Source organism: Bombina bombina, chromosome 5, assembly GCF_027579735.1.
Source record: "Bombina bombina isolate aBomBom1 chromosome 5, aBomBom1.pri, whole genome shotgun sequence".
NCBI classification, from domain to species: domain Eukaryota; kingdom Metazoa; phylum Chordata; class Amphibia; order Anura; family Bombinatoridae; genus Bombina; species Bombina bombina.
This window is the reverse complement of record NC_069503.1, coordinates 1,010,521,860-1,010,548,004: the sequence shown is the minus strand read 5'-3', so window position 1 is coordinate 1,010,548,004 and position 26,145 is coordinate 1,010,521,860. Positions and strand designations below refer to the sequence as shown.

At 35.2% G+C, this 26,145-nt stretch overlaps 1 protein-coding gene across 1 annotated transcript in view; it reads right to left on the bottom strand.

Moving 5' to 3' along the window:
- GRHL2 (grainyhead like transcription factor 2) overlaps window positions 1–26,145 on the bottom strand; it is a 213,445-nt gene that overhangs the window by 140,000 nt on the left and 47,300 nt on the right. The window contains exons 2-5 of the mRNA XM_053715256.1: window positions 20,287–20,473; window positions 13,898–13,962; window positions 4,789–5,170; window positions 2,774–2,829 (exon numbers count right to left, since the gene is read on the bottom strand). Of these exons, the coding sequence (XP_053571231.1) occupies window positions 2,774–2,829; window positions 4,789–5,170; window positions 13,898–13,962; window positions 20,287–20,473 (690 nt within the window). The remainder of the gene's footprint in view (window positions 1–2,773; window positions 2,830–4,788; window positions 5,171–13,897; window positions 13,963–20,286; window positions 20,474–26,145) is intronic.

Genomic DNA, 26,145 nt, shown 5'->3' with positions numbered 1-26,145 from the left:
ATAATAATAGTACCCAGGCATTTAAAGGGATATAAAATAGTCTGTTTCATTGTTCTAATAAAAAAAGAAATTATTGCAATATGTATTATTATTCATTTTAAAAATTATTTAATCTTTTTATTTTATTTTTTTTACTTTAATTTGTCCAGTGTCCATTACTGTCACAGCCCTTCAAGCAGGCTGGGGTCTCTACAACAAGGTATATCTAGCTTGATGTCATAAATATTCTAGAGTAACATGAGCTGATTTACTATTCAGTTAAAATTAGAGGAACAGAAAATTAGTTGTGCCTATGCTCAGAGGAGGAAAGAATGCAACTTAAAATACCAACATTACAGCTCCCTCTTTTCTCTGAGGGTAGTGGCTACACTGATCATTTTTAAGTGCTTATTTTGCAAGAAAACACGTAATTTGTTTGACAATTTTTACACAATCTGTTTCTTTTTCTGTTTACTCTGATTTAGCATATTTGTTTGTACTAATGTAGCATGTTTCATATACCTTTAAACATGACCCCCCTTTGTCTAAAATACTACTGCCCAGGCTATTTCCCTTATAAATGTTCAGAACCTACTAACAATGCAAAATACTTGTTAATTTTCTATCTTCGGGCTAGATTACAAGTGATTACAAGTGATTACAAGTACTAATTTGCGCGAGTTGAAAGCGTAATCGAATTTAACATGTGTTGGCTTAGAGCAATTGACGACCTTGCGTAGGGTTAGTGCTAAAATAAAAGTTGTACCAAACATAACATAAATACAGTAAAATAAACTTACACTCATATAAACACTATCTAACAAAAAATAGGCATATAAATATTAATAACAATATTTTAGAAGGGTTCAAATGTATATGGTATACATATATCTGAATAATAATTAAATAATAATTTTTAATAATGTGTTTTACTCTGCATTTACTGTAAATATTTCACATTCAGGAAAACGTTATTATATTTTAAATATATATGTATATACCTATATTCCTATAGCTACTGTATATAGGTATAGATATATATTTTACATTAACATTATTGGATATATGTACAGTCGCATTGGGTTTCACTTGCACGCAAAGGTTTTACTTTCAACTTGTAATACGCCTGCTAACCTGCACGCAAAAAGATTACTTCTAGAGGTGTTTATGCTTGAGTGGGAGAGCTAAGTACCACTCCACTGGTAATCTAGCCCTTAGTGAGGAAGGTATATGATTTATATGTCTCTCAAAGCTACTTGTGTTGTTGTCTTTCATTCTTTGTCTTCTTTTGTGTTTTCCATCATTGCATCTTTCTTAAACCCTTATTCAAACAAACAATATTTGCTGCTCTTAGTTGTGAAAGTTCATCATAGACAACAAGTCACTCTAATGAGTGCAATAATTCATTTTATACCTAGGATGGAGCGGGTCTGAAATTAGATTTTTGGATTTCTGTTTGTTACACCCTTCGCATGCACCCTGCCCATTATCTCCATTAATAAGTGTCTGTGTTGCTCCCCAGCTGTTACACCACATATTCCCCTTCCCTGAGTCTATTTAACACAGCAGACATTTTATTTTTAAAATATAAAAGAGAAATGTAACTGACAGTGCTAAACCCTTGCCAGTAACAATAACCTTCACTTTCTCTCTCATAATCAAGAATTTATAAAATATATGTAAGAGGTCACATACAAATAAAATACTTGAGGGCTTCATTGTAATCACTGGCTTTAGGCTGGATGACCCTCAGATGGATAAGTTGTACGAGGGAAGGTTATACTGATGGACAACCATTTTTATTAGTGGCACATTCAATTTTAATTGTGAAAGCCTTAATTTATTATAAATACTTCATACAGTATTATGCCTCATTTTGACCAAATTAATTTAAAGGACCAGTAAATATACTGGATTTGCATTAGATATGTGCAATTCGTTTCGGATCGATTCAGAAATTCGTAAAATTCGGCAAATTCATCTAACTGAATTTCCGAATTAAAATACTGCCGAATTTACAGAATAAATCCAAATTAGTTTGGATTTATTCGGTAAATTCGGATGGCCATGGATTACACTAGTATTGTACAGTATATTAGGTTATATCACTCTGCTATGGGTTACACCTAATATACAGTACATAATACTAGTCTAATCCCACCTAACACTTACCGAAATTCCGAATTTCCGAACCGAATCCAGCCAAATTTCTTTGAATCCGAAACTAATTCAAACCGAATCGATTAAAAATTTTCCGAATTCGAATTGATCCGAACTTCGAAAAAATTCCGAATCGATCCAAACCGAACCGAATTTTTTCGCCATGCACATATCTAATTTGCATAATCAATAAACACATAGAGGCCTATTTATGAAGCTCCGTATGGAGCTTGAGGGCCCGTGTTTCTGGCGAGTCTTCAAACTCGCCAGAAACAGCAGTTATGAAGCAGCGGTCTAAAGACCATTGCTCCATAACCCTGTTCGCTTGCTCTGAGCAGGCGGACAGGAATCGCCACAATTCAACCCGATCAAGTGCGATCGGGTTGATTGACACCCCCTGCTAGCGGCCGTGAGTCTGCAGGGAGTGGCGTTGCACTAGTGAGCTGCTGGTGCAATGCTGAATACGGCGAGCGTATTGCTCTCCACATTCAGCGAGGTCTTGCGGACCAGATCCGCACTGTTGGATCAGGTCCTCAAGACCTTTTATAAATAGGCCTCATATTCTACTATATTATATGCTATACCATACATAGTACCATTGCCAATGTTGATGTATTTGGTTTTTGTGACTAACCTTCCTGTTTGATCATATATAAAATCTTCTGCTCCCATTGAAGAATTCCGGTATTTCTAAAAAATGATAAAAAAGAGAAGAATCAATAAATGTACTATAATAAAATAAAGTACTGTTTTACTAATTAAAACATTAAAGACTTGACAACCATGACAATGTATTTTTGAGCAACTAAAGAAAAAAAACTGTAATGACACAGATAAATTAACGATAATATCTGAAGCCCTAAAAAAATATTTTTTTACAAAAGGAGAAAATACACTTAGTTCTCAGAGAAGTAAAGCAAAAAATAACCAAAAATTTTTTATACAGCACGTATAGTAAAGTATTAATATTTTATTGTATTACTGCACTTTCACTTGCATATAACTCAGCAAAGGGGTTAAACACAGAGCAGCAATGCATAACTGGGAGCTAGCTGAGCACATTTGGTGAGCCACTGACAAGAGTTATAAGAGCATAGCAACCAATCACCAGCTAGCTCCCAATGTGCACTGCTGCTCTTGAGCTTACCTAGGTATGCTGAGCCTATGTAAAAGAGAACAACATTAATTTGAAAATAGAAGGTAATTGAAAACTCTTAAAATTGCATGTTCTGTCTTAGGCCCAGATTTAGCAACGAGAGATAGGACAGGGGCTTACATCTTCGCACCAGTCTGCATGGCATCACACCTAGTGGGCAGGAAAACACTGCTCACATTTAGCATTGCACACTACTGGACGTGTGCAACACCACCCCCCCTGCTCTCTTGCAGGCAATCACGCACAAGCAGGGGCTGTCAATCTCCCTGGATTGAGATACGCCACATAACAATGTAATGGGTTAAGTCTCGGCTGCAGGGCCGCTTGTGCAAGACTGCAGCCAATGGGCTCCAAAGCTGCTATCACAGCTTCATAAATGGAGCCCATAGTCATAAAAATGTAAAAGGATATAGAACAGTCTAAGCACTATAAAGTGGGTTATACTTAAAAAGGGATAGTAAACACAAAATTATTTTGGGTTGCTATAGAATAACATATCAGCCAAGTTATTAAAACAAATACACATCCTTTTTTGCGCAATCTACAAATAGTTTATTGCCGATGTTCAGTAGAGGACTTTTGCTGCAGAAATCTTGAAACAATAGAACCGAAGTTTGGCAATGCCTGCTCCCTTATCTAGCTGTAGGCAGTGGCTACACTGAGAATTTCTAAGCCCATATTTAGCAAGTAAGTTATTATAAAAATAATCTGTTTCTTTCCATGTTACATTGATTTAACATATATTTCTAATAAAGGAGCATTGTTTCATATCCCCCTAAATTTCGACTTCCATGTCCATTTAAACATAAGTTTTTACATGCCAGTAATTAGTTGATGCAGTGCAAAAGATCTGTTCTGTATACATTTACAAATAATTAAAAACCTTTATTTTGTTAGCAAATCCAGTGCAACTCATAGATACACCTATTGAAAACCCAGTGGAACTCATGTTCCTGGTCTAGGTTGCTATGACCAATTAAGTCTATGGGTCCAGTTTATTAAGAGTCGGACATTATCCGCTGTAGCAATCATGTCCGCCCGACATTTCTGAATGCAGACAGCATATGCTGTCGGCATTTAACATTGCATACGCAAGTGAACTTAAGACCGCTGCTTCTTAACTCCTGTTTCTGGCGAACCTGAAGGCTTGCACAGAAACAGATGTATCTGGCCCCATTCACCGACTGGCTTACCGGCCATGTCTCATTGGGATCAGCAGTTCTCTGTGGTATTTTAATGATGTATTTAATCCCTTTGCTGGGGTAGTATAAAAGTTTTCAGAAGCATTTTACAGCAAAAGCAGGGAAAATAAATAAAAAAACAATGTTGTTTTATTTTTATAAATTAAACATTTTTGATGATTACATTTTAAGTTTAACGTTTTGTTTATTTAATGAGTGATTTTTTTATTGATAAGACTCCTCATCAGTTTTTAAATGATCAAAACTTCCATTGAGTTTGTTAGTGTTAAATCAGTTACATCAGATGCTTACATTAGTAACACCTTCTTTAAAGCTTTCATTATAAGTGCTGTCCGGAGTACTGCGCTGGTCTTCCTTGAGGAGTGTACTAATATTATGTACTCCATAGTGAGTCTGCTCAAAGATAACCCCTCTTGGTTCCTCGTTATCTCCTCTGTAGGACATGGAAGGTGTCAAAAATACTGGTGTGAACTCTTCGGCTTTTACTGCTGGGACCCCAGTAGAAGGAGCTGATGAAGGGCTTTCGGACAAACTGTTGCTGTATTGATCCCTCTTGGAAGGTTCCACATGTTCTGTGTTGACAGACAGGTTAACAGGAGTGGTTTTTAAGACTTGGACACGGTTTTCTCCTGTGCTTATATTATTTTGGGATTCACTGGCTGGATGACAACTTCTGTAAAAATAAAAAAAAATCAATATAAATAATTGTGTCAAGTTTGCATAGCAGGACAAAAAGTAATGTAACTCCTTGACAACAGTGCATTGTTATAAAACATATTATAGCCACCTCTAGCAGCCAAAGCGTTAATCAACAATAAATTTATATAAAACTGATTGAAATGTGTTGGTTATAGACTGCCTTTACTTGCAAATGCATGTTAGTTATACTCAAAAAACAATTGTTATATAACTTAAACAACTGAATATCTTTGTGCCATAAAAAAACTATACTTGTAAATGTGTTATACAGATTGTCCACTAATTATTTTGTGAGTTACTCATCGTTCTAAAAAAACTTTACAGAAATGTTCAAGTAATCAAAGGTCATAAAAAAGAATACATGTGCGCAGCGGAAAAATTTGTTTCTGTTCATTTCGGACCAATTCAGATTTTTTCGAACTTCGTTTCATATGTATTCGTTTCGGATTCGATTCGTAAATTCGGAGGTTGGGTATGTGTTATGATGATTCAGAATTATTTCGCTGTTCTATCTCACTAAATTTAATTTTTATACTGAATTGTGATTATAAATTTAATTTTTATACTGAATTGTGATTAGTCCATGGCCATTCGAATGTAACAAATAAATACAAACTAATTCAGATTTATTCGGGACAAATGCATTCAGATTAGTTAAGTTTCGTTGCTACGGTAATTCGGAAATTCGAATCGATTTCAACCTCCGAATTTGCCAAATTTGTACGAATTTCGATTCGGAAAAAAACAAAAACGCACATGTCTAAAATGATTTCCTTTAACACCAGAACCAATGGTGGTTCTACCAAGGTGTACAGCCACCACAAGCTTTCACATTGCACAGCTATTGTGCTGAGGAGAAAGGCAAAAATACCCTCTAGCTACAGCTTTTTCTTCTACTCTAGCCATGCTCATAGGACTTATGTAATATCCTTGGTCTACTCATCTCCACCCATAAAACACCCATGACCATTCCCATAATTAACACTGACTCCACCCGCAGAACATCCCCTACTCTGCTCACATGCCAGCATTTGACCCTTACCATACAAAGGGTTATAATAAATAAAAAAGAGTCCAGTATAATAATACATTAAACTTTATAAGAACATACTCTGCAATTAGCTCAGTTAATTTTGAAGTGATAATAATGTTGACGTCAATATAGAAAAAGCAACTACAGTTGTAGTTACATTATTTTCCCTTTAGATGGAATAACATTTATATATAGCACATATTTATTTTTCTGTTCTCTCAAATCTCAGTTCAGTATATCTTGGATGGTACAACCCTCATCCAGAAGGCTTTATTATGCCAGAGTGGGGGTCCTTCTAGATCTGAATGATTAAAGGTGCTAATAGGTGTGCACAAAAGCTACATTGTGGTGGTGCTGATAGGGAGAGCCATCATTTTTCTTATTTTATTTTTATTTATTATATTTATAAGCTTTTTAGCATACAATGTTCAAAAGCTTGCATAATAAAAATCAGTTATACAAAATATATGTAGAAACATTGTTGCATTATTATAATTATTTATAACAATAATTACATATAAAATTAAAGGGACAGTATACACAAATTTTCATATAACTGCACGTAATAGACACTACCATAAAGAAGAATATGCACAGATACTGATCTAAAATTTCAGTATAAAACCTTTTTAAAAATTACTTAGAAGCTCCCAGTTTAGCAATGTTGATGAGGTAGTCTGGGACACCCACTGGAAGGGGCTGGGTAAACAAAATGAGCAGACACTCCCCCTCCCATATGAAAAGACAGATAACATAAATTGGATCCTGCAGGAATTTGTAAACAAATGTATACATCTATTCAGTTCTATATCAATGGATCATCTACAAAACGTTTATGCAAAGAAAAATCTAGTGTACAATGTCCCTTTAACATTGTTGTGCTATACTCATATGATAACAGTATAAATGGAAAATATACAAAACAAATTTAAATAAAATGAAATTGTCCTTTGAGAATAATGTGAACTAGGCAGTTTATTTTCAGAAATTAAGACCTTTATCATTAACCGTACGCAGTCACAATTTGGAATATAGTTGAAGTCATATTGTCCATTCCTATCCAGCAGTTGTCTAGTTTTAAGAGTATATTAGGGGTATTACGCTCATCTCTTGATTCTCTGTTATATATACGTGTCCCACATTGACTGCATTTGATCATACATAAAATTTGGATGTGTCCCTTATGAAATAATATTCATCTAACTTTAAAAACTGGTCACACCTATGTATCCATCATCCTATGCTTGGGACCTCAGAGGTTTTCCATTTTTGTACCATTAGAGACTTAATACTATTACTCAAAATATTAAATACTTTTCTTTGAGTCATGATGAAAGATCGGTGTATTTGATGGAAGAACCATAAACAAGAGTCTAGCTGAAGTGGATGCCCTAGAACGTTAGAAGTTTCTAACACTATCTCCTCCTATACAGAAACTATCAGTGGGCATGACCCCCATATATGCATTATAGTACCCTTAGATTCAGCACATCTCCAACATCTATCACTTTGAGTGTGAAATATTTTTTCTAAGTCTAGTTGGGGTTAAATACCACCTCTGAAGTATATTCAAATTCATTTCTAATAGCTTGCTAGAAGTGGAATATTTTAGGATGTTTGTGAATATACCGTATGTTTTGTGTCAAGGTGTGAGATTTGGTTGCTTAGTTCAGTGTTCCACTGTTCTATATAATAGGGTATGAAGCCTGGGGTAGTTTGTTGTAGTATGGCATAAAGTAATGAGAGTATGTTTTATAGGTGTAGGGGAGATACATACAATTTCAAAGGGAGTGAGGGGTCTGAGCAGGTTTCTCCTATCAGTGTGTTTGAATATATACAAAATACATTGGCATTAGAAAAAACTTTTTGGAAATATGTTAGCCCGCTTTCTACCAATTCTTGGTTCGAGTAAAACTTTTCTTAATTACCTATGTTATATATCGTTATTTATCTATATTTATGCTGTATAAGGAGTTTTGATATACTTAAACCAGGGATAAATTCAGTATTGTCTGTTAATGGGGTTTGAGGTCGAGAGTCATCATTTTTTAATGTTAATTATTATTTTTTTGTTTTGTTATTTAAATCAACCATTTCAACTTTTCCTGTCCTGAGTTTCAGAACAACCAAAAATAGACTGTTTGAAGATTTATTTTTGTTAAAATTATGATTCATTAAACATTAAAGGTTCCTATAACCCCTAGATCTGCCAGTGAGTACGTTCCCTGTCTTGCCACCCCTCTAAAAATAATTAAACAGCCAAAATGTATTTCTAGAATTCATGGAGACTAACAGCAATCAGAACATGTAATTTGGTTTTGTCATTTAGTATTTAAAAAGAAAATTAGGCACAGAGCTGCATTTTCAATAACGATTTATACCATCTGCAAAATATTAAATGTATTTGAAATTTCTCCTTAAGGTTTTTTTCATTGAAACCACCAATCATTGTTCTCAAGAACGTGCAAATTCAAATGGATCCAGAAGAACAGATCTGTTTATCTTGCCTGTAACTCTATATACAAATGTAGCTATTGCAATGTTCATTCTGAGTGGGGGTGAGTAAATACAGCTATTTCAATTGCAAAATTAACCTAAAAGAACAACGCCCAATAAATGTAATACATGAAGCTGGTATACCAAAACATTTGGGGCACATTAAATGGAAAATATGGCAATAGAGTGTCCCTTAAATAACATTTCTACATAAAATGCATTTTTCATAAATTATTGTGATTATTTAATAGTAAATCATCCTAAATATGATATACTCTCTGGATCTAAAAACTAGCAGAAATGGTCCCTTTGTCTAAGTAAGTAAGGCATTTCCTTTAAAAGTAATTATTTAAAAACTAACACTCAGCACGGATAAAACTTAGGTTACAACATGACACACATTGCATTACGGACACTAACATTTTACACTTATTTTTTCAATATTTAATCTAATAATCTTAAAATTACATCTGCATATTATTGTCAGGTTAATCTTTGCTTCAAAAATATCTTTCTATATAGCAGTTATTTAGTGTTAAATAGCTCAGCAAGCTTTAATGAATTAAGGCCATATAAAGATAGACAGAAGATATGTTATAAACGTACATGGAAGTATAACTATTACTCTCTGCAATGCTGATTAAATCAGAGCTAATGGGAAAATATTTACCCTTTTTCCCCAACAATCTTACTGAAATAGCTGTTCCTGTAACAATTTGAGATCTTAATTTCCTTACGTTTCAAATTCAGAAATTCAGAACATCAAATCAGTGCAGTAATGATATGTAAAAGGATCTGCACACCATTCTGCTAGGGCAAGTCATATCCCTGCTATTAGCTGCTGTTATAGTAAAATATACACTTATTTCACAAAAATAACTTCCCTGGTTGGAAAGAGATCTCCGAAATAATACATTGCAGTCAGGAAAATCTCATCAATGGAATGTGATACCTAATAGTCAAATTTGCAGGTGTGTTATTTCTGTTAATAAGCGTCACATTACAATTCTTTAATTCTGTCAGTTATCCAATTAATTTGCATGTTTCATAACTCATCCATTTTTAGCATTATTGAAAACTTACGCCTAGATTTAGAGTTCTGCGGTAGCCGTCAAAAGCAGCGTTAAGGGGTCCTAACGCTGCTTTTGGCCGCCCGCTGGTATTTAGAGTCAGCCAGGAAAGGGTCTAACGCTCGCTTTCCAGCCGCAGATCTCCTTACGCCAATTGCGTATCCTATCTTTTCAATGGGATCTTCCTAACGCCGGTATTTAGAGTCTTGGCTGAAGTGAGCAGTAGACCCTCTACCGACAAGACTCCAGCCGCAGAAAAAAAAGTAGTTAAGAGCTTTCTGGGCTAACGCCGGTTTATAAAGCTCTTAACTACTGTGCTATAAAGTACACTAACACCCATAAACTACCTATGTACCCCTAAACCGAGATCCCCCCACATCGCCGCCACTATAAAAAATATTTTTAACCCCTAATCTGCCGACCGCACACCGCCGCCACCTACATTATCACTATGAACCCCTAATCTGCTGCCCCTAACATCGCCGACACCTACATAATATTTATTAACCCCTAATCTGCCCCCCCAACATCGCCGCTACTCTAATAAATGTATTAGCCCCTAAAGCTAAGTCTAACCCTAAACCTAACACCCCCCTAAATTAAATATAATTTTAATCTAACAAAATAAATTAAATATTATTAACTAAAGTATTCCTATTTAAAACTAAATACTTACCTGTAAAATAAACCCTAATATAGCTACAATAAAATGAATAATTATATTGTAGCTATTTTAGGATTTATATTGATTTTACAGGCAACTTTGTATTTATTTAAACTAGGTACAATAGCTATTAAATAGTTATTTACTTTTTAATAGCTACCTAGTTAAAATAATTACAAAATTACCTGTAAAATAAATCCTAACCTAAGTTACAATTAAACCTAACACTACACTATCAATAAATAAATTAAATAAATTAACTACAATTACCTACAATTAAATAAACTAAACTACAAAAACAAACACAAAATTACAAAAAATAAAAAAAAGATTACAAGAATTTTAAGCTAATCACACGTACTCTAAGCCCCCTAATAAAATAACAAAGCCCCCCAAAATAAAAATTTTTCCCTACCCTAACCTAAATTAAAAAAGTTAACAGCTCTATTACCTTACCAGCCCTTAAAAGAGCTTTATGCGGGGCATGCCCCAAAGAAATCAGCTCTTTTGCCTGTAAAAAAACCCACAATACCACCCCCCAACATTACTACCCACCACCCACATACCCCTACTCTAACCCAAACCCCCCTTAAATAAACCTAACACTACCCCCCTGACGATCTCCCTACCTTGAGCCATGTTCACCCAGCCGGGCACCGATGGACCAAAAGAGGGCATCCGGAGCAGCAGAAGTCTTCATCCTATCCGGGCAGAAGAGGACATCCGGACCAGTAGACATCTTCATCCAAACGGCATCTTCTATCTTCATCCATCCGGAGCGGAGCCATCTTCTTCCAGCCGACACGGATCCATCCTTCTTCCATGACGCCTACTCGCAGAATGAAGGTTCCTTTAAATGACATCATCCAAGATGGCGTCCCTCGAATTCCGATTGGCTGATAGGATTCTATCAGCCAATCGGAATTAAGGTAGGAAAAATCTGATTGGCTGATTGAATCAGCCAGATTCAAGTTCAATCGGATTGGCTGATCCAATCAGCCAATCAGATTGAGCTTGCATTCTATTGGCTGTTCCGATCAGCCAATAGAATACAAGCTCAATCTGATTGGCTGATTGGATCAGCCAATCCGATTGAACTTGAATCTGATTGGCTGATTCAATCAGCCAATCAGATTTTTCCTACCTTATTTCCGATTGGCTGATAGAAACCGGAATTCGTTTTTTTTTTCAGCCCAAACTGCCCCATTGTTTCCTATGGGGGAATCGTGCACGAGTACGTTTTTCCAGCTAGTCGCTACCGTAAGCAACGCTGGTATTGAGAGTTGAAGTGGCGGTAAATATGCCTGTACGCTCCCTTTTTGGAGCCTAAAGTAGCTCTTCAGAGAACTCTAAATACCAGCATTGTTTAGAAGCAGCGCTAGAAAAAAAACACGCATAGCTAACGCACCTATTTGGCCGCAAAACTCTAAATCTAGGTATTAGTCTTTAAAATGGTATTGTATACAAAAATAAATAATCCGTTTTACCTATTCCCAGTTTTGTACAGCAAACATTGTTATGTTAATATATGTTTAACCTCTGTGATTACTTGTATCTAAGCCTCTTTTGACAGCTCCCTGATCACATGACTATTTATGTATTATCTATTGACTTGCATTTTAGCCAATTAGTGTTGTTTTATGCATAACTCCTCGGGAGAGAGCACAATATTATCTATATTACCCACATCGATTAGCAGTCTCTTGTTGTAAAAAGCTAATAACAAAGCATGTGATAAGAGGCTCTCTCTAGTGGCTTAGAAAGAGGCAGAAATTTAGAGGTTTAAATGTTATAAAGTATATTAAGATAACAATGTTGGTTGTGCAAACCTGGGGAATGGGTAGTAAAGGTGTTTTCTATCTTTTTAAACAATAACAATTTTGGTGTTGACTTTCCCTTTAAATAAGTTTTTCTATATCTGTATAGCATATTCTGTATTAACAATTAAGTACTACTTTATAAAAGTTCTACATACAAAAACACATAAAAAAAAAACATTTAACTTTTCATTTTTGTTTCTTAGCAAAATGTCCATGGTTTTTCAGTCAAAACAAAACATCTCTTCTCGGGTGTGGCCAATTTAGGACAGGTAAAAATGGGCTCATGCACTGATCAAGCAATCACTATGTTGAATGTAGTAAGACTAAGCTTCTTAAAGGGACAGTTCACTGTAAAATTGTTTTTCCCTGAATGTGTTCCCCATGACTTGTTATACCATCTGCAGCGTATAAAATGTATAAAAAATTGCTAATTTATGCTTCTTTTTGCTTTTTGAAACCACAGCCCATCAAAATAGGCTTGGCTTGCTGGCAGATTAGATCTTGTTATTTTATCACTCAGATGCTTCCCTTTCTAATCTGTAAAATGTAAAATCTGTAAATGTGTGAGATGCTGAAAGCCGAGTCCCTCCCTCTGCACAACAGTAGCATGAAGTAAACATGACTAACTCTGCAGCAGCTCACAGGAAATACTCAATGAGTCACAGTTTGCTAATATGAGTGTGTTAAAGAGTAACAGGTGCAGGGAACGCTCGTTCAGCATCGGTGGTACCACAACAATTAGTACAGAGGCCTCTTATACAGACACAGAATCCTATTTCTCTATTTAGTGTTCAGTCTGATGCCCCTGTCTCTCTGCATTTAGCAGATTATAATCTTAGGGCCACTTTCTGACATCTTTTTATCGTGCTGTAGCACAGTACTTGTGGCTATTCATAAATGACATTATAGATGTAAAAGTAAAAAAGTTATTTTCTCATACTTGATACTATTAATGAGATTATGGTTATGGTATTCTTAAACCAATCAGGATAAGTAAGCGCAGAGCCAACCTTCTCAGCATTCCATTGCTCATACATGGTCAAGCCAAGCAATAGTAGGTATATATAAATGAGCACAAGGGAGCACTATTTCATTGAATCTTCAGCTTGTATAAAGTTAGAAAATATTGCAGAATCCAGGAACATCAGTACCACTTAGTATCCTAGCGGTTCCTATATGCGGCGGTAGATGAAGAGAAGCCAACTAGTCTGCTGCATATAGAAACCGCTAGGATACTGAGCAGTTATTTTTAGATCCTGCTTCAAAAGGCCCCTTCACTAAAATCGGCATATTGCGCATGTGCCAAAAACGGGAACGTGGAGGATCGCAGAGTTACTGGAAGAAGAGGAAGGAAGGCAGATGGGTATGACGAAATAGAGGAGGGGGCTGGCGGCCATTTCAAAATGGCTGAGGGACATGTAGTAAGTAATTTTACTTGAAAACTATATATTTAGCAAAACTGGGCTACAGTTTGAACTATTTATCCTAGTAAACTTTATCTGTAGGAGTAAGAACATTTTTTGGGTTGACTGTCCCATTAAGTGTAGGCTTATACTAATTTTATTATATTTATTTAGATTTAAAATACTAAATTGTCCTTTATATTGAATCACATTACCTTTTATCTTGTTCTTCGTGTACATCATTCAACTTCAACTGTAACAATCTTTTGTCCCTAGGTACCTAAAATATAATGTAAATATTTTATTAACACTGTATTTAACATAGAACTGCATACAAATAAAAAAAATTGAATTATTTTTTTTAACTAAAATCCGAAATATAAATAAGAAAATAACAGCAAACAAATTACTTGTTTTCTTGCAAAATAAGCACAATTCTCAGTGTAGCCCACATGTTGACAACTTAAAGGGACACTGAACCCAATTTTTTTCAGATAGAGCATGCAATTTTAAACAACTTTCTAATTTACTCCTATTATCAATTTTTCTTCGTTCTCTTGCTTTCTTTATTTGAAAAAGAAGGCATCTAAGCTATTTTTTGGTTCAGTACCATGGAAAGCACTTGTTTATTGGTAGGTGAATTTACCCACCAATCATCAAGAACAACACAGTGTGTTCACCAAAAATGGTCCGGCATCTAAACTGACATTCTTGAATTTCAAATAAAGATACCAAGAGAATGAAAATAATTTGATAATAGGAGTAAATTAGAAAGTTGCTTAAAATTGCATGCTCTATCTGAATCACGATAGAAAAAAATTTGGATTCAGTGTCCCTTTAAGCTGCATTCTGTCCTCTTGTTAGCAGGGGCAAAAGAGACTGCTTCTCTAGTATTCACTGAATAGTAAACCAGCTCATGTTACAATAGAAGATGTATGATATCAATCAATAGATATGCCTTCCTGTAGAGATTCCAGACCCCTTGTAGGACTGTAACAGGAAGCAATGGACACTTCATAAATTAAGTTAACAAAAAATAAAAGATAACATTTTTAAACGATGAATAATACATATTGCAAATATTTATGTTAAGTATAACCCACTATTTAGTTTTTTTTTATTACAACAATGAAACAGATTGATTGTTATTCTTTTAATGTAGTTAGTTGATGAAAATGTGCCCTAATATGTTTTGTAACGATTGAACTGTAATTTCATTGAAAGGTCATTGACTGTATAGTAGAAATGCACTTGAATTTGTACCTATAAATTTAATTTCCCTTATATGACTTCATCTCACTAGACATTCCTTTTTTTAATGTTTTTCACTGTAAGGCAACACTTCTTTTTTTGAAGTTTTAGCAAAAATAACAATGTTGTAAATTTTGTTGTTGGTACAAAAATGCAAATTTACATTTATAATGGGTCATTGAAAGAAAAAAGGGAACAAATAAACTTTGGTATATGTAATGTTGTCTTTAGGAAAAATAGATCATGTAGGGAGACTAACTTAAAACCAAACAGCACAGTTTGCTTTTTTTGCTCCCAAAATGAAACATTGACAATATTTTATTTTGCTAAAAGAGTATTTTATTTTTTGCAATGAAAGTAATACATTAAAGATAATGGGGGATATTTATCAAAGCGTCTATCTTGGTGCATTCGCCGACGTCAATACGCTCGCCAGACATCGCTGCCGCGGATCTGCATACGATACCCTAATTTACTAAAAGAACAGTCAAAAACACGCACGTCAAGTACGGCGCGATGAGCATCGGACTGTTGTTAACTAACAGTCATCGATGTTGCGGGTTATACTCTTGTTTCCCAACTTCATTTATACCATTTCATTACTGTCCATGAACAAACACATTTCTCTAAAGCTAATCTTTTATTTTTCATCTGTTAATGTCCAAGAAATAGCTAGATTGATACCTCAACAATATCTCATAGAAAGTTATTTTTTTATTTATTTGTTATACAAAAAAATCTGTTATTTGGTACTTTCACATAAATTAATGTGTATTTGTATTTCTAGAAGGCATGATATGCTTTTATCTAATGTTTTTTTTTTTTTTATAAATGATTATTAATGCTAGAATTTGTACATATATATTTGAACATACTTGTATATATATATATATATATATATATATATATATATATATATATATATATATATATATATATATATATATATATATATATATATATATATATATATATATATATATATATATATAGTCCCCAAATTATCATCTTTGTAATTTTCATTATATATAAATTTCAAAGAGAAAGCACTCTCACCTAACCAGTCAACAAGTACCAGGGTGCAAAAGGCTGCAATATAAAGTCCAAAAAAGTTTGCAGTCACTGGATTTGAAAGCCAAAAGCAATTAACTTAATGTGACATTTCGGGTGTTCACCCCTTCCTCAGATACACATATACATTGTTTACAAGTGGCTCCTTTACCTTTATATAAGCAAATGGAATAGCTTAATTTACCTGTGGTATCCCTACCTATGCTGAAAGTTTCTATACTTAAGTATAGGCTATACAAAAGCTGTGTAAACATAGCCAGCAAAAGCAATTACACTCCTAGTGGGAGGTAGGTGAGATGCTAGGTGAGATAAGTAATTAAATGTTAATTTTCAATTGTTCTCTCTAAGTATTTTTGGATTTGGTATACAAACAGAGATAAGGTAAGGAAGCATTTGTGTGTAGATGAAGTGATAATACACTGTCAGAAAATATTTGCAAAAGTTGTACCTTTAGGGGTACAACAGCTTGTCACTGGGGCAGTACCCTCAAAGGTACATCCGTTGTACCCTTTAACATTGGAACATATTGGTACCCTTACAGATTGTACCTTTCAAAGGCATATATGTACCTTTTGGTGACTAGATTGGACCTCAATGCTATGGTACCATAATGTACCCTTAATAAAGTGGCGCAAATTTGGCCTTTTAACCCTTTGCGCTCCTTTGTCGGAATATATCCAACAAAGGGTTTTAGCTCATGCGTTTAAATATTGGATATATTCCGACTTTGCTGCTTTTGAATTTCACAGCTGAATAGCGACATCTAGCGGTGACTTGCTATTTAGCTGTGTAATTCAAAAATATTGGCGCGAAAATTAAATAAGACCTGCCGGCCGCACAAATTAAACATTTAAAGGACCGGAAAGGGTTTTTAAGGGTACTGCCCTTTGTACCTCTTGATGGCAAATTTGTACTCAACACAGCATATTGAAAGTGCTGTTCCATCAAGTTAATTATATTACATTTAAATATGCATACACCTAATGTCTACTTGTTGTTCTGACAGTATTACAACAGCCACACTACAGTTTGATAAGTTTGGATAGTGTAGCCAAATAGCAGGTTCTAAGACTGCTACAGGAATTCCTGAAAGAATCAGGCAAATCAACCAGTTCTATAAGGAGCTACTCAAAAACGGTTAAATTTCATTCTGTACTAGACCCTAACAACACCTCATTTAACTTAGGGTGACACACCATATAAAACATAAATATATAGAAAACAACATAATAATAATAATAATAAAATATAACTCTAACGAAAGTAAGGGGGATTCAGGGGAGGGATAAAGAATAAAACTCACAACTATTTTCATTTTCATTCTATGCAAAATATATGCAAATTAGTCGATTTTTCCAGTACACATGTTGGTGATGAACCTTCTACCAATAGATGGAGCTGTGTTACACATGTCAAGGAACTTTCAACCTATAGATGGCGCTATGGCGTGTTACACAGTGTCCATGTATGTGACTGGGGAACGGTTACAATTTTATTTTATTTTTAAACTGGTTCTTAAACAGCTCTTTCTATTTTATAGAATTTAACCCCTTAACGACCAAGGATGTGTCAGGCACGTCCTACAAAAAAAAAAACTTTAAGGACCAAGGACGTGCCTGACACGTCCTCTGGGGTTTGAAGCTCTGGAAGTGATTGTGATGGGTATTGCAGTACCCTTTTTTACCCACCAATCCAGAGTGCCACTCTTTGGCCCTCTCTGCATCATCCAGCAATGGTGCTGATCATCGGTGGGTGAGAGCTGTATGGAGGTGGGTGGGATGGCCCATCGCTGGTCCACTCCCTTCTAGGTGTTGACAGTGGTGGGCGGGCACGAGAGCGCGCGCAGGTGGGAGCGGGTGGGACTGGGACCGCTACACTACAGAAAATTCTAAGGGATGGAGGAAGAGGGGGGCAAATAAATATTTGGAAAGGGATCTGGGAGGGGGTAGGGATATGAGGGGGCAGCTACACTACAGAAAATTTGGGTTTTATTTATTAATAAATAAGGCTATTTTTTTTAACAAACTTGGTACTGGCAGACAGCTGCCAGTACCCAAGATGGCAGCAACTAGGTAGAGGGGGGGGGAGGGTTAGAGAGCTGTTTTGGGGGGGAGGGATCCAACACTGCAGAATAGCTAGAAAGAAAAAAAATGGCTTTCATTTTAGTACTGGCGGTAACAATTGTGAGGTGGGGAAGGGAAGAGAGCTGTTTGAGGGGGGTCAGAGAGGGATCAGGGGGTGGGATGTGTCAGGTGGGAGTCTGATCTCTACACTAAAGCTAAAATTAACTCTACAAGCTACCTAATTAACCCCATAACTGCTGGGCATAATACAAGTGTGGTGCTCAGTGGCATTTAGCAGCCTTCTAATTACCAAAAAGCAACGCCAAAGCCATATATGTCTGCTATTTCTGAACACATCAGAAGCACAGAGAAGCATTTACAACCATGTGTTCCATGATTGCACTAACTGTTTTTAAATAATTTCTGTGAGAAAGCTAAAATTGTGAAAAAGTTAAAAAAAAATTTAATTTGATCGCATTTGGCGGTGAAATGGTGGCATGAAATATACCAAAATGGGCCTAGATCAATACTTTCGTTTGTCCACTAAAAAAAATATATACATGTGAAGGGTTATTCAGGGATTCCTGATAGTTATCAGTGTTCCAATGTAACTATCGCTAATTTTGAAGAAAAAAATGGTTTGGAAATAGCAAAGTGCTACTTGTACTTATTGCCCTATAACTTGCAAAAAAAGCAAAGAACATGTAAACATTGGGTATTTCTAAACTCAGGACAAAATTTAGAAACTATTTAGCATGGGTGTTTTTTGGTGATTGTAGATGTGTAACAGATTTTGGGGGTCAAAGTTAGAAAAAGTGTGTTTTTTTCCATTTTTTTCATCAAATTTTTTTTTTTTTTTTTATAGTAAATGATAAGATATGATGAAAATAATGGTATCTTTCAAAAGTCCATTTAATGGCGAGAAAATTACAGCTAAACGCAAACACCGCAGAAATGTAAAAATAACCCTGGTCCCAAACGGTCAACAAATGGAAAAGTAGTCTGGTCACTAAGGGGTTAAAATGATTTTTTTTTTCTTTGTAATTTAAGTTAATATATTTGCTTTATGTTTAGGAGTTATCATCTTGATGCTTTAAATAAATTGCTTGTGCGCTATTTAGAATAGAACCAGCAACACAGTGTCATTGAAGATATGGGTCGTTAAAGGGACATTATGCACTCGACTTTTCTTTGCATAAATGTTTTGTAGATGATCCATTTATATAGCCTATACAGATTTTTTAATAACATTGCGCTGATTTTCAGACTCTTAACCAAGCCCCAAAGTTTTAGGAGAATACCGACAGATACTTACTCCAGCTTGCTCGCTTTTGTGTAAAGAGTCTTCATATGCAGTGGAAGGGGGAGGGGGAAGTGTATGAATATTTCCCAGTTTCAGGGGTGTTCTAGCTAATCCTTTTAACAGAGCTAAACTGGGAGCTTCTAAGTAAGTTTTTAAACTGTTTTATACTGGAGTTTTATATCAGTATCTGTGCATATTATTCTTTATAGTAGTGTCTATTACATGCAGTTAAATGAAAATTGGTGTAAACTGTCCCTTTAAGTATTTTTTGTTGCCTTACCCACCTCTTGCATATAACCAACAACCATTGAACATTAATTATTTTGCGGTACAACATGTATGTTCAATTCATTGTTGGCGACTGCCAGTTATGTGTTCATTGCATAACTGAGGTGCACAAATTATATGGACTTGAGGGTTTGGCAGCCTTGAATCACTGATCACCCTCAACCTTTTAGACACACAAGTGATGGTACATTTTTTGGGGGATTAAATGGTACAGACATGGACCCTTTGACAGTAGGAAATATATTTGTACTTTATTTACTCCTAAATGGTACATATTAGTTCCTTTAGATGTTATTATGATCTATTGAGGGTACAACCATACCAAAATGATAGATAACGCCTTAACTATCCATTCCCCAGCTTTGCACAACTACAATTTGTATATTTATACAATTAATAACCTCTACATCTCTGCCCGTTTCTAAGCCAATACACACTGCCTTTAACCTGAGTGCATTTTATTAGCTTTTTTACAGCTAGACAGTGATAGTTCACATGAGTGAGTACAATGTTATCTATATGGAGTTATTCACAGTCTGCAGAGGCTTAGCCATAAGGTAATCACAGAGATTCAATATTCAGTCTATATACTCACATACTTTGCATCTTTCTTTAACAAATAACTTACCTTGTAATAGTCATATAGCAGACCAAGTGCAGCCGCGCTGTCTTCATCTCCATTTATACTCATCATGGCCTTAGTTGCTGCCGTCAAAGGATTTTCCAAATAGGATTTCCATGCCTCATCCTCACTTGTGTACGATCGTCGGTCATTGTAAGCAGTTTCATTGGAAACCAAAACCACAGTCCTTTTACTGTATTAAAAATACAAAACATTTGTTTATATCTATTATTACACAGCTGATTAGCTATCTATCTATTAGGCATGGGAATTTGTGGCTTCAGGCACTAAACTAATGCTGAACATGGGTCCCGCAAGCTGCATTCAGTCATTTTCAGAGCCGGATTTATTCTTGTGAAAGTGCAACACACTAAGATCTGGATTTGCACAAATCTTCGTGCGTTGCAATTTCACAAAAATAAATCTGGCTTTGAAAATTGCAGAATGCAAAATTTTAGGGATTCATTTAGTGCAGAAAGTCACAAATGCATATACCTATATCTATATGTCGGTCTCTCTATCTTTTTATCTATTTATCTACCAATTAACAAATGAAAGTTAAGAATATATTTTAATATAATGTTGTAACAGCAGCATGACCCAATAAAAAAACAATGTAATTCTTTTTATACAGATAACTTGTGTAATATAAAAAGAGCTAAAGAGTTAAATTACAAACATCAGGGAGCTTTCATGGTTTATTAAAATCTTGTAACGTGTATATATTCTCTGGGTTACCAGTAAAAGCTAATTATTACAAACTCGATTGAGTAGTTTTGTTCTTGGAAAAATTTTCACTTACATGAGATAGAAAGCAGAAAAGCACAACGGAAAGAAAGAACGAACGAACGAACGAACGAACGAAAGAACAAAAGAACGAAAGAAAGAAAGAACGAAAGAAAGAACGAAAGAAAGAATGAAAGAAAGAACGAAAGAAAGAACGAAAGAAAGAACGAAAGAAAGAACGAAAGAAAGAACGAAAGAAACAAAGAATCATTTTTAAAAAAAGATTCTCTATTTACTTCCATAATCAAATTAGTTTGTTCCCATTATATTTTTTGTTAGACATCTGGAACACAACATGACAGGAAATATTGCTGCCATTTACTGCTTTTGCAAATTCATGACATTCTTGCAAAACTGCTGCCATATAGTGCTCTTGATACATGCAGGCTCCTGAGCTTACGACCCTGCTTTTCAAGAAAAGATACAAAGAAAACAAAGACAATTTGATAATAGAAGTTCAAAATGGCATTCTCTACCTTAATGTGTTTCATATCCCTTTAAATTTTAACCTTACAAAACTTATTTAAACATTAAATCTCCAGTTAAAACGTATTTAAAGCCTCATCTTCAGGAACGTCAGGACACATGTGGCTTACTGTAGAACAAACTCTTGTTGAATACAAACATTTGTTCTGAACCCTACCTCCCATATGCCCAATGGAAAGATAGATCAGCCATTATATCAGTACTGTAATACTTATTTATTACACAATCTTTCTGTATTTAATGGATGTTTAATGTAATCCTTATAAAATGATGCAGCATGAAAAAGCCTTTATTTTTTAAAGTTCCCCATGGTAGATATTTAAAATAAATAAATAAATAACAAATTCTGAAACACTATGGGCTAGATTACAAGTGGAGCTCTTATTATTGCTAAAATATTATTAGCACATAAGCATTTGACCAGAAGAAGACAGAATGAAAAAAAAAAAAAGAAATTTTTTTTTTTTTATATGAAACAGAAAATAAAACACACAGAAACCAATGATAAATTATTTCACACAACACAATTCACTACATTATAAAAAAAAAAAAAAGATACTAGCAAAACAAACATAAAATAATACTTCCTTACTCAGAAATAAAAATAAAATGAGGTGTCAATACCCATGTATTCATTATCATTAATTAATTACTTATTATATATCTTGCCTGCTTTTTCTGAAAAGTGTTCCACCAGAAAGGCTATAGTATTTCTATCATAGGTTAAATGCAACTGACCCTGCACCATTCTAAAAATGAATTGCTTAAATTTGAGCATAGACACATTTACATCTACCCATAATTAATAAAAACAACCAATCAGAATAGTAACATGGGTTCCATGCAGGTCTTTACAAAAAGAAAGAAAAAAGAAAAGTACTTTAATGACCATTTAAAAGTAAATTTTCAACAAAAATGTATGGTATTTAACACTAATGCATAGAACCTATCACTCTTGATTAAATCATTCTGCCCCCAGTATTTATCAAAAATATTAAAGGGACAGTAAAGTCATAATTAGACATTCATGATTTAGACAGAGCATATAATTTTAAACAACTTTCCAATTTACTTATATTATTTAATTTGCTTCTTTCTCTTGTTATCCTTTGCTGACATGTTTATCTAGGTAAGCTCAGGAGCAACAAAGAACCTAGGTTCTAGTTGCAGATTGGTGGCTGCATATATATACTGATTGTAATTGGCTCACCCATGTGTTCAGTTAGAGACCAGTAGTGCATTGCTGTTCCTTCAACAATTTATACCAAGAGAATTAAAGAAATTTGATAATAGAAGTAAACTGGAAAGTTGTTTAAAATTGTAGGTTCTACCTAAATCATGAAAGACAATGTTTGGGTTTCATGTCCCTTTAATCCACATTCCCTAAATACTAGCTGGGTAAAATAGCTGGTGGGAGTGGATGATCTCCACATGTCACTGGTTTCTCCAGATTGTACTACATTTTATGTGACTATACTATTTATTGGCCAAAAAACAATTTCTAAAAAAAAGATACATGGGACCAACCAAACCCCAACCAGGAACAACAAAACCCTGCCCACTTCCTGGATCATCAGACTCCATCAAGGGCTTCCCTACCTGATCCAACACTGGACTCACTCAGACTACACCCCAAGCCTTCCAGCCCCAGAACAACAATAATAGTGTTAGGAGGTATGCTATTTTATATACATCAGTCATATTTTGAATGTATTTCAAACTGAAAGTCACTAAAGTATGCTTCAGTTTTTTTCTTCTTTCACTTTCTTTGATACAGAGAACGATTTAATTGGCATTGTTAAAAAAAATTAAAGAGAATCCAGACATATTAGTATGGGTGCAGACTCATGGATCTGTGCTAGATGCACTAATAGCTAATACTGTTGCCAGGAGTTGTTCCAGAACATTTGAGAATTGATCATGCAGTACATCTTCAGATAAAAAGGTAGTAGGGGAGACTCTAACTACAGACCCCAGTCTGACCTCATTAGTGGGAAATGTAATTAAAAAAATGATAATTATGCATTAAAAGTCAGACAAATTAGATGCCTTTTCTACAAGGAGATAATTTCAGACTAATTTACTGGATTTGTCTGCATAACTAAGGTGATAGAACAGGTTGGATTAGTATATGTATCTTATCTAGTTTTTAGTAAAACTTGACACTTGCTCATACAAGTTATGTCAAAAACTAATAACTCCTTCGCCACCAGTGATTTCAGAGAAAAACTTGTCTAAAGTACCAGAGAATTTTCAGCATTTTTGCTATCATTCCGTTTAAACAGAAATAGAACTTTTTATTTATTTTTATTTACCTGTATATATTTTAAAAGTAGACAAACCAAGGTATTGATCTAGGCCCATTTTGATATATTTGATGCCACTATTTGGCCACCAGATACGATCACATAAAAAAAAAAAGTTAACTTTTGGGTTTCTCACAGAAATGATTTACACACAACTACTGCAGTCATATAACAAATGGTTGTAAAATATTCTCTGGGACCACTGTTTGTTTAGAAAAAGCAGACATGCATGATTTTGCCATTGCTTTTGGCAATTAGAATATTCTTAATTGCAGCTTCACACCTTACTTGAAATTCCTGTCAGTGAAGGGATTAATCAGGTTGTAAGGCCATTTTTTTATGCAGAGTAGAGATTACGCTTCCACCTGACACCTCCCAGGTATTTTTTCCCTGCAGTGTAATGTTTTCTACTCAACCTTCCCACCTCCCTTTTCCCTCCAAATATTTCTTAAACCCACCCCACTAGTGGTGGCCATCTTAGGCAATGGCAGCTGTATGTGAGCATCCAATTTATATGAATTTTTTTTATTTATTTTTTTATTTATTTATTAATTTCTATTTTTTTCTGTAGTGTAGTGGTGCCCCCTGCCATCCCACTCCCCACAATTGTCAGGGTGTCCTCCCTTCCAAATCCCCTTTTTGCCTTAATGTAGCGTAAGGACCCTCCCACTCTATTTCAAATCTCATTGAATCTTTTTCTAAAAAATAAATACACTCTCTCTCTCGGTTTCATACAAAGTATAAGTAATATAACTTTATTGAAGTTTTCAATTGAGGTGGCAGTTTCAATTGACACAACCAGTCATTTTAAATAAATTTAAAAAAAGGGACATGAAATCTAAAATTTCCAAGGTTATCCAAGATAAACACTGAATGATCAATGGGTAAGGCAGTAAATAAACCTCAGACAAGAATCCTGACCCTGCAACACTTTACAGCAACAAATCCACATCATATCTAATCAGATCCATAGCTCTGCAGTCTCTCTTTAAGGCCCAGATATTCAAAACCTCTCTGCTCAGGTGAGATATTCTAAAAGGATCCTCCAACACTGCGAGATTTCTAGTAAAATTTTTGAAAGGAAGACTTTGCTTTACTTCTGCAAGGGACATTGCCTGCATTTCTGTATGTGAATGAGAGACAATCCCAGTGCAATATAGCATTGCATGACATCAGCATTTATACTTTGTATTCTATATTGTTTTGCACTTCAGATTACATTTTAACTTTGCACTTATTATTTTGTCTTATATTTTGCATACTGCAGTGTATTTTGCCTCTGACGAAGTGGGGAGGAGTCCCACAAAATGTGTTAGGCCACGCCCACATCGACGCACGCTTGGAGCAATCAGACCCACAGCGCTCTAGCCAGCTTGTGAGTGCTTGTGAAAGTCTGATGTTTTGCGAACAAGCTTAGTTTTTTGTCTTTTCGGACTTGTGTAAGAGGACACTGTGGTACAAAGACTTTGGGACAGTTGAACAGTAACCTGTGATAGTGACTACGGACAAACCGGAGATTTCAGCACAGCTTGGCTTGCAGCTGCAGTCCTGAAGGAAGGTGATCTGAAAAAGAAACTAACACCAAGGGTTCGTACTGAGCCAAACTGTTGGTCCTCTTACGATTGTGCCTGTATCATACCTCATATGTTTGAGGGTAAAAAGTGTGAGTGAGTTTTTTGTACAAACATCTATTAAATATAATTTTTTACAATACTACTCTTAGATCAGTCACTTGCGCTCCTGTTCTCTTTTCTCTGTTTGTTTGCAGTGTATTTTGCTTTCACATTATGCTTTCATATTTTCTGTGTAACTTTAGCAAGTTATGATCATAATTTGTATATTTATGTGTATCTTTTACAAATTGCCTTCCATAGAAAGTAATGAAGCTTTCTGGGATACAAAATTTCACATGGGAGAAAGAAGGTAACTGGAAAACACCTGGGGCTGATATTATGGCCTCTAGTTATTAAGGTCTGTTGGACCTGATCCGACAGTGCGGATCAGGTCCGACAGACCTCGCTGAATACACAAGAGCTGCTGGTGCAATGCCGCCCCCTGCAGACTCACGGCCAATAGGCCGCCAGCAGGGGGTGTCCGCCTGCTCAGAGCAGGTGGGCAGGTTATGGAGCAGCGGTCTTTGTGTGAAACACGGGGCATCAAGCACCATTCGGAGCTTGATACATATGCCCCAAAGGCACCATTTGCATCAAATCCAAATTAAACTGAAGTTTTCACTACAGTTTAATTTGCTTTCATCAATATTTTAGTATATATTACTTTTCTGTTA